The 12,955-nt window shown below is 47.5% G+C and overlaps 1 protein-coding gene across 3 annotated transcripts in view; it reads left to right on the forward strand.

Moving 5' to 3' along the window:
* The window catches only part of bnc2 (basonuclin zinc finger protein 2), a 141,188-nt gene that overhangs the window by 94,758 nt on the left and 33,475 nt on the right, over positions 1-12,955 (forward strand). For all 3 annotated transcript variants that reach the window (XM_076147845.1, XM_076147847.1, XM_076147846.1), the window contains 2 exons: positions 3,987-4,089; positions 5,792-6,027. In XM_076147845.1, coding sequence (XP_076003960.1) covers positions 3,987-4,089; positions 5,792-6,027 — 339 coding nt within the window. The remainder of the gene's footprint in view (positions 1-3,986; positions 4,090-5,791; positions 6,028-12,955) is intronic.

Here is a 12,955-nt window from a genome sequence, read left to right on the forward strand (position 1 = left end):
GTGACCCTAAGCAGAGACAAATCTAAATCTGAAGCTGCTGCTGCACACACACAGACACACACACAGGGACACACACACACACGTACACACACACACAGGGTTTTCATTTAAATCTCAGCTTAGCTTTACTCACCAAACAAGAAATGTGGTCTGTGGCTGAGTGTTGAACATGGGTAAAGGTTTCAATTAAAGCAGGAGGAACAATACCCACCCGGCGTCCACCAGCTGTCTGGGTTGGCTCGCCGCTCCGCACGGCCCAGACGGAGGAGGCGAGCTGGGCCGCGCGGCCGGTGGCGTATAGTTACGGCGTCAACCTTCAGAGCTGACGGGGTAATTACACCGTACAGCCATGCAGGATATTAGTTTAGGATCGCAATCAGTTCTTGGGTTTCATAGGACGTTCTGTAGGCCGCAGCAGCGTCTCCTTCGCCGCTGTAATGACAGTATTGATTCGGGGCCACGTTGGTCCACTTGGATCCCAGCGCCGGTGTCCAGGCCGAAGCCATCTTGTTGTACAACTCCCATTTCCTGCCGTTTTTCACTCCATCTGTCTCGCTAACAGTCTTTTAATTGAGAGTCCTCCCCGGTCTGATGTTGGCCATCGCCGACTGTCCGTGTTTATACAACAGGGCTGGGACGGCCACCGCCAGCCAAGGAAAACATCCACGAAACATCAAGCCTCCAGCTAAACAAAACCCTGCAGCGAGACACACACACACACACACACAGACACTCACACACATTTGAGCCAGACAAAAGGCTGAGAGTGACTCTGGTTACCGCGTCGACTGTAGCGGTAACTTTATAGGAGAGTGTTGAGTTTTATCTGGACGGGATGGTGTCAGCATTGTGGTGTTTACTTCACCGACAAACAACTTTCGCTCTCTGTAACTGCTAATTTGTTCTCGTCATTCAGGAAGTCTCTCTCACACACACACACACACACACCCCCCTGTCCCTTTTTCCTCGCCATCGTCCTATTTAGCGTCGAGCCAAAGAGGAAACCCTGGCGAGACGCGAGCACAGTGACTAATGCTTTGTATCTGGCCGGGCCTCAGATAATGCCGCTTCCTCCTCCTCCTCCTCCTCTTCGTCCTCCTCCAGGCCTGCTGTGGCAAATATGTGCGAGTGTAGCGGTGGGATCGGAGCCCGAGCTCGTCCTTGACCCAACCCAGGCCAAACGCAGGTTAAATCGCGGCCAAATGTAACTCAGATCCACGCTTGGCCACAGGCGCAGATTGTCAGATACATGAGGGGAACACAAGGAGGGATTCTGCCCTTGTCGAAACTGACACACACACATACACACACACACACACACATGGAGATGGAAGATTCCTACTTGCAATGGCTTCAATTGTAAATACATGTAACGTGTTTTCTTTCTGCGAGCGATGTTGACTTAACTTCTGCTACGAGTTCATAACTGAATATGGAGCGCCGTGTATAGAAAGCACAGATCCGGCTCGTCCCTCCTCTCTTTCCTGCCGTCATGTCGTCTTCAGCCACTTTAAAGCTTCTTAATGCTGCTGTCTGCTTAATGGGCCAGATATGAGGAGTGCTCCTCGCCGGCGTAATAAGTCAGCGATTAGAGGGCGCCTTGTCACAGCAGCAGCCCCGCAGACAGTGGCACGCTCTAATTGCCGTATTAGACGCCTCTTAACTATCTCGTCAACTGTCAGACCCCAGCGCGTAAACAGCAGAGGTGCTTTTGATATTTCCATTTGTTTATTTCCGTCTGCTGCGGTTAGCGGCGCTGCACCGAGGGGGAATTAGTCAACGGTGATGTCGCCACGTTCGTTATTTGGAGGGGAGGGACAGAATCTGCTCGATCGAAACCCAGGAGGATTTCAGGAGTGTAATTTGTGTGATAAAGGCAAAGAATAGGCTGGAAAATCTGAAGACATTTGACATAAACGAATAGAATAGATTTAGATATACCATTAAACCTTCTCTTACTAAGTTAACCATGAATTTCCTGTCAGTAACTGTCACTGTAGCTCTAAAATCAGACGGTGCATGAAAGCTTTAAGTCCAAGTGTGAGCCTCCATTGACTTGTTTCAGGTTATTGGGTCCAGTCCTCCTCGTGTCTCAGGCAAGAATCTGTCCTGTATCTTAAAGGTCAGCAGTCTGATCCCGGTCACGGCCGATAAAAGTCCATAAATTTCCACGTGGCTGCATAATGCGAGCGTAGTCCTGACACACACACTGTGTAATCCTCACACACGTTGAAGGATTGCCGCCCCTGCACCTGGAGAGCTTAAAACGCTGTGAAAGTCAAATAATCTCCGTCTGCTTGTCTCCCAGCGAGGTGACACGGTTAGAGGTGTGTGTAATGTGATGTTTAATCGCGGATAAGCTGGTGTTCACTTTGATACCTTCGCTTCCTAATCTGGTTTGCAACACCTCCGGGCGAGCGGCGCAGGGATTCTGCTAGATTTTATGGTCTCTTAGTAGATTAGGAACGAGTTGCAGTTTAAATCCTGAATTACAGGATGGCGGCGTAATCCACACACGACAGCAGTTAGCGTTATTTGCTGCCGTTCAACACAGATGCAGGCACGTAAGTCAATACTGATAGATCAAGTGTGTTTTTGTGTGTGTGTGTGTGTGTGTGTGTGTGTGTGTGTGTGTGTGTGTGTATAAATCAAGTACAGTAATTTTTTTGGGGCTGAATGTCCGTTGACCTCAGGTTTGTGAAACGCCAGATAATCTGTATTGCTGATCGGTGTTGCGTCTGGAAGTGCTGATTGACTTCTTTTGGGATTGTGAAACACAGGCCGTCTGCGCACATGGACTCCAACCTACGACCCTTTGTGTGCATTTGTACAGTGTGTGTGTGTGTGTGTGTCATTGTCGCCATTCATAAGAATAGCACCGAGACAATGCGAGGTAGCGACTTAAGTGCGGTTTGTAAATTCATAAACTCAGATAAACAAAGACTTTGGTGAGACGAAAATCAGTTTATTTTCTGGTCTCTTAATATCTTTGATTATCATAATTTTGCTCTTAATAATTTGGCAGCATATCACACACTTCTCCTGTACAAACATGATCATTTTCATTTTTGTGCTTCATGATTGCAATTGATGTTCCACCTAATCCTGGAATGGAGGCCTGTGTGTTATACAAAGAAAACTAAGCTGTTACTATTCCTGGTCCCGTCCGTCTTTCTGATGCAATGAAAGGGAAGAGCCGCCATTGTTTATTCAGATTAACATTTGAACATAATTTTCCTCTTTTCACTCCGTCTTCTTCTTCTCTCTCCAAACTCGCACGTCGGTGTTTGAATTTACAGCCTGCAGCTGCGCTCGTTTGGATGACGGAGCCGCGTTCATTTGTTCGGAGCTTTTTTCTTCTTTACTTGAAACGCGACATGAAAATCCCCCGAGTGGAGAACGCGGTTTTGATTTCTTGTAGAACGCGACGGTCGTAACGGATGGATCCACCTGAATTTTGTGTTTTTAACAGCCGTTAATGGCCGTCGCCGCATTGTGTTGTACTGAGTTGCCCCCGTCAAGTCTGCACACTTAACCTCTGGCTACTAAAAGCTTTCCGGGGTCAGAGCGAGCGCATGTTCACTGTTGAGTAATGGAGCCTCAGACAAAACAAGTTGGAGCTCTGTGTTTTCAGGAAGGGAAAGTCTTTTGTCTGTTCTACATGAACTCTGGGAAGTGGAGGTATGAAAACGGCGGAGGAGGAATCGCTGGGAAATCTTGGTGACTGACGTTTTAAAGAGTTTATCTTTCTGGCCGCGGTCGCCTCTGATGACAAATATTTGGTAATAGGTTTTGTCACATTTATGAGAAACAGCTCAGACGGGGTATTGTGTTCAGTATAGATGAGGGCTTGGCCGCTGCACAATCGTTTATGTAATCGTTTGTCTGCCTGCTCTCTTGTTCCTCAGTCCTCGCTGCTTTCAGTCCACACTGACACGGAATCTTCTCTTTCTCTCTCTCTCTTTCTCTCTCTCTCTCTCTCTCAGGCTATTCGCTGCACACTGGTGAACTGCACGTGTGAGTGTTTCCAGCCGGGCAAGATTCACCTACGAACATGTGACCAGTGCAAACATGGCTGGGTGGCTCACGGTAAGAACCATTTCACTCACAGGGCTTCTGGGTCTATAACCGTCTGCTCTTCATATTTGGAGGCTGGCAGAGTTGAAGGAGGAAAAGGATCAAAAACACCCCATCCCTTTATTCTTTTCCCTTTACTGCCTCTGTCCTCTCTTATCCTCTCTTATGTTTCTATGGGCCCTGGTGGCTCATTCTGACCCTCATAAAGCTTCCTCCTCTCTCTGCTGAGGAGAGACGATACGTCCTGTCTTACACATCTGCACTCTCTATATAGACACCGACACCAACTCGTATAACCGCTTTATACTTACGTCCTTTTCAATTTTGCCGCACAATGACGTTTCTCTTCTCGGTTCTTCACTTACTTTTCTATAGTCGGGTAAAGTTTTGTTTGCTTTAGTATCTCTCTGTTGCTTTTAAAGTCTTGTTTGTGCGCCTCGGCCCGCACAGAGACCTTATGACTCCTTCACACTGGTAGAAGAAAAAGGGGAGAGGAGGCAAGAAAGTACAAAGACAAGGGAGGAGGGGAGAAGATAAAAGAAAACACCTGTTTGGCCGGTGCCTGCTCCAGCGAGGGGCCACAGGCCCTTCAGCAGATTGTACAGGACCCCATTGACTATTTTTTAATCTCTCCCTCTGAACTGTCAGGCGCCCATCTCTGCTCTCCACCGACGTTTCATTTCATGTCGGCATTGGCAAGGACTCTGACAAGTAGTTCTTCATTTTTTATTATGTTCGTGTCTGGCCGCGCCGCGTTGTCAGGCAAAGCCCTCGTCAGCAGGAAAAAGCCATCCCGAGGATCAGAGAGAGAGAGAGAGAGAGAGAGAGAGAGAGAGAGAGAGAGAGAGAGGGAAGGAGAGAGAGAGAGAGAGGGAAGGAGAGAGAGAGAGAGAGAGAGAGAGAGAGAGAGAGAGAGAGAGGGAAGGAGAGAGAGAGAGAGAGAGAGAGAGAGAGAGAGAGAGAGAGGGAAGGAGAGAGAGAGAGAGACCTAACCAGGTGTCATCCAGACAGGCAGAGCGAGAGGGAGAGAGAGAGGGAGGGAGAGGGGTGGCGGCGGTGGTGGGGGGGTCAACCAGGTGTCGCCCAGACAGCCAGAGGGAGGGAAGGGAGGGGTGATCGAGTTTGCCATGAATGTGTGTGTGGGGGGGAGAGGGAGGGAGGGGGGGCGGCGACTGGAACAACATCGACGGATGGAGCTAAAAACTTTCAAATGAAAGAATTCCGCCGGCAGTCGTTAAAAGTCGTTAAAACTCACGCAGCGCCGTTTCTTCTCCCTGAACAACAAACAATTTACGCACGCGAGAGGTGAAATAAGAACAAATTTAAGATAAACCTGGTGGAAGGCCATGAAAAAATACGAGTGCGGCCACACGTCAGGAGGAATAAGTGGGATTGAAGACGGAACCGGGCGAAGCGCAGGTTGCAGTGCAGACGAGAGAGAGAGGGAGAGAGAGAGGAGACTCGTCTTAATAGAAAGAAAGGCAGACAATTACATTAATGCGGCTGCTTTTATCTCATAGATATGTGATTATCACCTGGTGCTGAGTGGGCAGCAGACTCCTAAAGAAGACTTGAGATGAGAGAGAAACTCGATAGTCATTTATTCTGTTTGTGTGTGTGTCTGCGTGTGTGTGTTTGTGTGTTCATCTCCTCTTATCTCTCTGTGTGTGAATGTTTTTCCGTGTGTGTGTGTGTGTGTTTTATTCTCTCTCAGCCCTGGACAAGCTCAGCACGCAGCACCTGTACCACCCGACCCAGGTGGAGATCGTTCAGTCCAACGTGGTGTTCGACATCAGCAGCCTGATGCTGTACGGGACCCAGGCGGTGCCCGTCCGGCTCAAGATCCTGCTGGACCGCCTCTTCTCCGTGCTCAAGCAGGAGGAGGTGTTGCACATCCTGCACGGCCTGGGCTGGACCCTGCGGGACTACGTCAGGGGCTACATACTGCAGGTCAGTGAAGCCTACACACCAAACCGGGCCGCACACGTGTAACATGTCGTAAAAGGTTTAAATTTGCAGAGCGAGAATGCAGTTTTCTGTCATTTTTGGAATTCTCTGACATTCTTCCACGGCGATCCAAGCCACTTCAAGTCTCATTGTCCGTCCGTTCTCCTCACAGTTTCCCTCTCTTAGCTTTCCTGCAGTCTGCCCTCTTTCCCTGCCCTGTCAACACCGAGCCCCTCAGCTGGGAAGAGGGAAGAAATGCACACAAAAAAAATGTTGAAAAATGTCACGCCAGCAAACTATAAAACCACCATAGTGTGTTTCCTCTCTCCCTCCCTCCCTTATAATTGCAGTCAGACACATTTCTCAATCAAAGGTATGGAGGTTTTGGTGTTGAAACCCAAACCAAAGTGTTCCTGAATGAATTAGTTAAGAGCGAGCGAACATGTGCATGTGGTTAGCTCTGTGTGTGAGAGTGTATACGTGTGTATGTGTGCGCGTGTGTGTGTGTGTGCACATGTGCCTATCTGTATGCGTATATGGTTTAGTGTTCCAGCAGTGTAAGTGGAACAGCATGGTTGGGGAGAGGGTGGTTTGAGGCCTTGTATGTGGAAATGGCTTCTGTGAGTAAACCACTCGCAGATTCAATCCCTTCCCCACACACACACACACACACACACACACACACACACACCACCTTGGCCTTGACACATCCCGAAAATCAGTCTAATTACAGTTTCAGTTCCTGTCTTATAATAACACATAATTATAATTAATACCGCATCAATTATTATATTTGATTATATGAAAAGAGATAATCTGACATTTATATTTACTCTATTATTTCACTAAATCTTATAATGAATTTGCCCTGGTAGAGCTAATTACAACGGTTCTGAGTCTGAACATTTTCCCTGGAGAAAATGACCTTAAGGCTGAGTGTTAAAGCCCAGCACATCGTAACCATGAGAGCACTGCGCTTCCCATAGATGAAGCCTGTGTGTGTGTGTGTTTTTATCAGCTGGTTCTAATAGTCGGCTGGTGTGGGAGCACCGTTGCTCAACCGCTCAGCCTCATGTCACGCTACTGGCTAAATCCTCTAGATCTCCTCAGAAAGGCTTCAAAGGCGCCGCGGCCACGGAGAAGCAGCCAGTCACTTAAGGACAGTAAGTAGTCATTGTGCGGCCCTATTAGCCTGTAAGTAGCTATGAAATTCAATCATCTTCCCCAAGCCTCCGGGCAACGCTTTGTGTCAGGGGTGTGTGTCTCTCTGTGTGTGTGTGTGTGTGTGTGTGTGTGTGTGTGTGTTCCTCACCGCTACGCCACTGCCGCCGCTGCTGCCGCCGCCGCTCTAAACGGGAGATAAAATAAGGAGAGCGGCATTGCAGATGATAGATAATAAAATGTCTTTTTCATATTGATATCAGGGGACGCTGTTTGATTTATGATAAATTGCTTTACCGCAGTCCTGGCAGCCCGAGTGTCAAACGCTCGCTCACATCCATTTACAATTTGAATAAAAGTGTTAAGACCACAGGAGCAATCATGTTAATTTCTATTTTGATGCGATATGCTACAATTACCCAGCAAATACTTTAACTAATTACATCTGTGGGTCGTAATCCTGGTGCAGTGACTCGTTTCTGTATTTTCGGTTGAGCTGCAAGGAATTAATAGTGAGAAAAATGTGTAGGTGTGTGTGTGTGTGTTGTCTGCTGGGTATGAGTGTGTATGGGTGTTGGCGGTGCTAGATTATAACTGCTAAACATACACTTACTGTATACGCTACCAAACAAACACAAATGACCTCATAAAGGCTGTACAAGACTCATATATAAGAGGCTCCCTCATTACCTGACCTATGGAGTAGCACATTAAAAACAGTAGGATGTCACACTGCACCTTTTATTGCCATCAAACACACACTCACTCACACACACACACACACACACACCTATACAATCATTTAGTGGCACCCTCATGTGATGTGACTCCCAGTTGAGGCAGTTGTCACCCAGCACAGTACCTCATACATCTCACACACATTCACCCAAGCATATGTGTGTGTGCCGCTCATGCCCCAGCAGACGGTGTGTGTGTGTGTGTGTGTGTGTGCATATGGGCTCGGGCCTACTGATGCCACGTTACGTCTGTGTTGTGCGGCGAGCTCGGTGTAAGATCGCAGGATCATCTGGTTTGATGTTTTTTTTTTTTTTTTCGGTCTGCATATGAGAATATTTAGGACCTTTCTCCCTGCACGCTCCTCCGTCTGTGCCGGCACGCGTGGCACAAAAGGGCCCGACCCTCCCAGACAGACGGACATTTTGTCTGTTCCCGCCATTTAGATCATCATCACTCTAACACACACACGCAGTTGAGAGTGATGGAATAAACAAGGCTGCTTTGCCTTGAGCAGCAGAGTATAGCTTCTTTTTTTTTTTTCTTTTAGATCTAATTTACAAAAGTAAACACATATCAGAGGTGTGACTAAATATGCGTATACTTTGCAATTTACCTTTGTAATGGGCTTCTTAAGCTGAGGAAATTAATCAATATCATTAAAAGCTCAATGGCTTATCAAGTGGCTGGATTTTTTGATTTGTAAAGGAGGAATTATACATGACATCAATAGCCATTAAAATGAATGATTCTCTCTCCCTCCGCCTCGCTCGCTCTCCTTCTATAAAGCGTCTGTAGCCTGACCTTCAGTTCACAAATTATTCTATTTCATTGATTTTTTTGGGAAAACAAAAGAAAGAATATATATGTACAAGAATTGACCACATTCTCCCCCGCTTTAATATTTCACTCCTTCATATGAATGCATGCGTGTATACGACACAACCACGCGGCCCAGCAGTAACGCAATGAGTGTGTGTGTGTGTGTGAGAGCACGACTGCTGCCAGACACGAGCGCTGAAATAATCGCCTGTCATCACATTTTCAACTGTTTTTGTTTAAAAAAAAAGAAGACGTTTGGACATGGAATGCCACGCACTTCCATGTCTAAAATTACAACATATGTCTATGTGCACATTTCCATTATCTCATGTATTGAAATGTGTAGTCTGCATTAAATCTATGACACACACGCGTAAGAAAACACAGCAAATGAAGATAGATACTGTGTGTGAAGCGTAAAACAAGCAAAGGCTCTATCACATGAGGTCAGAGGTCAGAGAGCGAGGCATCCCTCAACTGATCGCAAAACTGAAAATCGGAAAATCGCCAAAATTGGTGGTGCATTTTAGTCACATGTGTGTGTGTGTGTGTGTCTGTGTGTGTGTGTGTCATATACTTATTTAGAATTTGCACTTTATTATTTCTCTGTTATTTATCTCTAATGCTTCGACTTCAAATTCAATCATAGGTGTGTGTGTGTGTGTGTGTGTGTGTGTGTGTGTGTGTGTTGGTTGGCAGAATTCTTTGCCCTTCACTCTGGCAGGACTTCACCTCTTCACTCCACAGCCCCTCATCTTTCCCTCCCTCTCTCCGTCGTACTCATCCCTCTCTCCTTCCTTCCTTCTCCCATGGTTGTTTCCAGACAGACCCACGGCCAATGTGCACCAGATGCCCCCACACACACACACACACACCCCCCCCCCGCCATCCCACACCAGCACCTCTCCCGCCTGTCACTGCTCGCCGCTCTGTTCGATATAGACAGATGGAATTGCTATCAGCGTTGGCTTCTCTCTCTCTCTGTGTCTCTGTCTCTCTCTCTGTCTCCCACAATCCACTGTGTCTGTTTTGTCTTCCTCCTTTCTTATCCCTCGCAGAGTGAAAAATAAGTAGGGAGAGCGCGAGAGGGACGAGTGGAAAGGAAAGAGAGAGAGAGAGAGTGAGCGGTCCAGGCGCTTGTAGCCAGCATATGGGCCGGAGCCCAGGCTTTTCCTGAGCGACATTCTCAGTAATGTTCTGTCCTTGTAGAACATTGGGCTGCCTCCCCTTTTATGAGATGTGGTTTTCCTGACTCCACACAGCTTCCAGGAGACCCAGATGGAACCGCTAACAACCCCCACCCCCCCCTTCCCCTCCCAGCAGCACCACCGCCGCACAACCACACACACACACACACACACACACACACACACACACACACACACACACACACACACACACACACGCACTGTACATACACACAATCAGCCGTAACCCTAATTGCGCACACACTCGCACAGAGGAATGCATATGCAAACTATCAGGCACACACACACACACACACACTGTACATACACGGCCACAAAATCACACTCGTCTGCCCAACGCCCATCCAGTGTGGGATCTGTTGCAATGGCACATGCCTGAGCTTTAGTGTGTGTGTGTGTGTGTGTGTGTGTGTGTGTGTGTGTGTGTGTGTGTGTGTGTGTGTGTGTGTGTGTGGGTGGCTGTTTTAAGGAGTGTGTCCCCCTTAAATTTTTAACAACATGTTTTCTTAATGAATGATGTCTTTTCTTGGGCTTGTAGCTTCACTTTAAAAAGCCGTGTGACTGTAATGTGGTACATGTGTACTTACACATGTGGAATACCAGATGTAATTACATGGATTAGGGTGCAACAGTGTTTGTGGAGGACAGGAAACCGTTTCCCAGTCACAGGTGGGTCCTGAGGCCCACAGAGGTGCCACTCTGCTGCTCTACAGTGGGCCTGAACGCTATTTATTGAGTTAGAGTCAAATTTCCCCCAAAAAAAGAATAAGAAATCTCTCAGTCTCTTTCTCTACCTACCCCTCCCTCCCTCCCTCCCTCTCTTTCGCTCTCTCTCTCTCTCTCTCTCTCTCTCCCCCCGTCCTCTCACTTTTCTGTCTCTCACTCTGTCAACTGTGAAGGTCACCGTATCTCTTGATCCTCGCCTGAGAAACTTCCATTTTAGGTAGTCGGGCTCCGCGCAACAACATTTTTTTGGACACAATCCCCCGTCTCCAGTCTCCTCCGTACGCCGCCACACTTGTAACCCCTATTTTGCTCCTGTCCTCCCCCCCTCCCTCTCCTCTCCTCCCCTCCCCTCCCCTCCCCACCCCGCCTCGCCTTGCCTCGCCTCCACCCTCCATCACCTCCCTTCCCTCAGAACCTGTTTTCTGTTATCACTACTTAATGCCTCATCCTGGGAGATGGACGGGGGAGCGAACGTTCTCCGAAGGTGGAAATTCTTGCGTTCATATGGTTATGATTTACTGGGGACGTCAGGCTAGATTTTTGCTGGAAGGCTCACGGTTTGTTCTGTGCTGACCGTGCTGGGCTCCAAGCACTTCAAAGAGGGCTGGTGTACTGAATCAAGGTGATTCCTACCCTCCCCTACACACACACAGACACACACACACACACTTTCGCACACATATAAATACGTGCACGCACACACACACATTTGTCCTCCCCATTGCTCTTCAGGGTGTCTTCTCCCTTTTTATTCCCGATCACTCAGTTCTAAGTAAGCAAAGGATAAAAGGATGATTTCAGATTAGGGGATCAGTGAAGGCAAAGGTACAGTGGGCATTAGAAAACAGTGCAGACAGACGATACACACACATTCATGTTAACCGCACGTAAGAAATTCTGAAAATGAGCAAAACAAAATAGAAACCCCAGTGTAAGTGTTTGCATGTTAGAGTTAGCAGAAGCTGCGATCTTCCTCTCGCTGACATCTCTCCCACTGCTCCTCACAGAAGTCCTGCCCATGCCAAATCCTCAGTCCCTCAATTTTGAGTCCTGAACCCGAGCCTCAAAATGAATTCAAGCTGGAGGAGCAAGGTTATGAGCAGGTTACATCGTATGCAGGAATTTGGGAAGTAATTCCCCGTATATTGGACCTTGTATGGTATTCTGAGCTGCAGTTTTGCCTCGCAGGCCTCGCAAACCTGCTTTGAAATTGGTGGGCGGAGGCAAGGCGGCGGGGGAGAAGGGGGGGGGGGAGATAAATAGACATGAAATCAGTTTTGGCGAGTCTGTGTTTCATACTTGTAACGTGCTAACAAGTGGAGATGTCGGGGTCGGTTTCATTGTTGTGGCTCTCCAGGTGCGCTTCTGTTCAGGATCTTTTGGGTTACAGGAGTTTACATCTCAATTCTATAGTAGACACACATCCAAACACACACACACACACACGTAGGAGCAACAGTGTTGGACACTGACGACCTCGTCTCTGTCTCTTCCTCTCAGACTCATATACTCAAACTGTCCCTCTGCAACACTTTTCTGACTGGCCCATAAATGTTTAGTATCACCTGGTGTTTTACTAACTGCCATAGAACCCCCCCCCCCCACACACACACACACACACAAACACACACACTGCACACCTACACAGAGTACTTAGACTACGTATATATGCTCTATGTAGTATTAATGTATGTACGCATTTATTTATTTTATTGACATTTTCCTGTTAATATGAACAGAAAATAGATTTGCATTAATAATCTCCATTACAAAACCTGATAATGTGCCAATACACACTGTGATTCAATCTCAAGAGACACTTATATGATTACATCGCATTTGAAGATCCCTTTCATGAATCTATTACTTGCTTGGTGGCCACATGTATATTTCATGTATACATGATATATATTATATGTTCAAATGTAAAGGTGATTAATATTCTATGGCTAAACATAGAGGAGTGGGGGGGTGTGTGTGTGATTGGGGAGTTACCGTGCTGTGCAGTATGAAGATGGGACGGGAATATGATATGTTTAACATACATGGTCAGGTCTAGGGGGCTCCCGTGGGATCGCAGCGGGCGTTTTGATCCGACTGTGCTCAGCTAGACTACACACACACACACACACACACACACACACACACACACACACACACACCATACGAGCGCCACTGTCTTACCCGTTTCGCCCTCAAATCCCCGCGATAAGGCCGACTTCAAAGCCCACTAGCCAATCCTACAGCTTTATCTGAGATGCTGGTTTGACTCACTGGCT

The sequence above is a fragment of the Genypterus blacodes genome, unplaced genomic scaffold, assembly GCF_046128005.1.
Source record: "Genypterus blacodes isolate CSIRO-AG114 ecotype Tasmania unplaced genomic scaffold, CSIRO-AGI_Gbla_v1 ptg000039l_1, whole genome shotgun sequence".
Taxonomy (NCBI): Eukaryota; Metazoa; Chordata; class Actinopteri; order Ophidiiformes; family Ophidiidae; genus Genypterus; species Genypterus blacodes.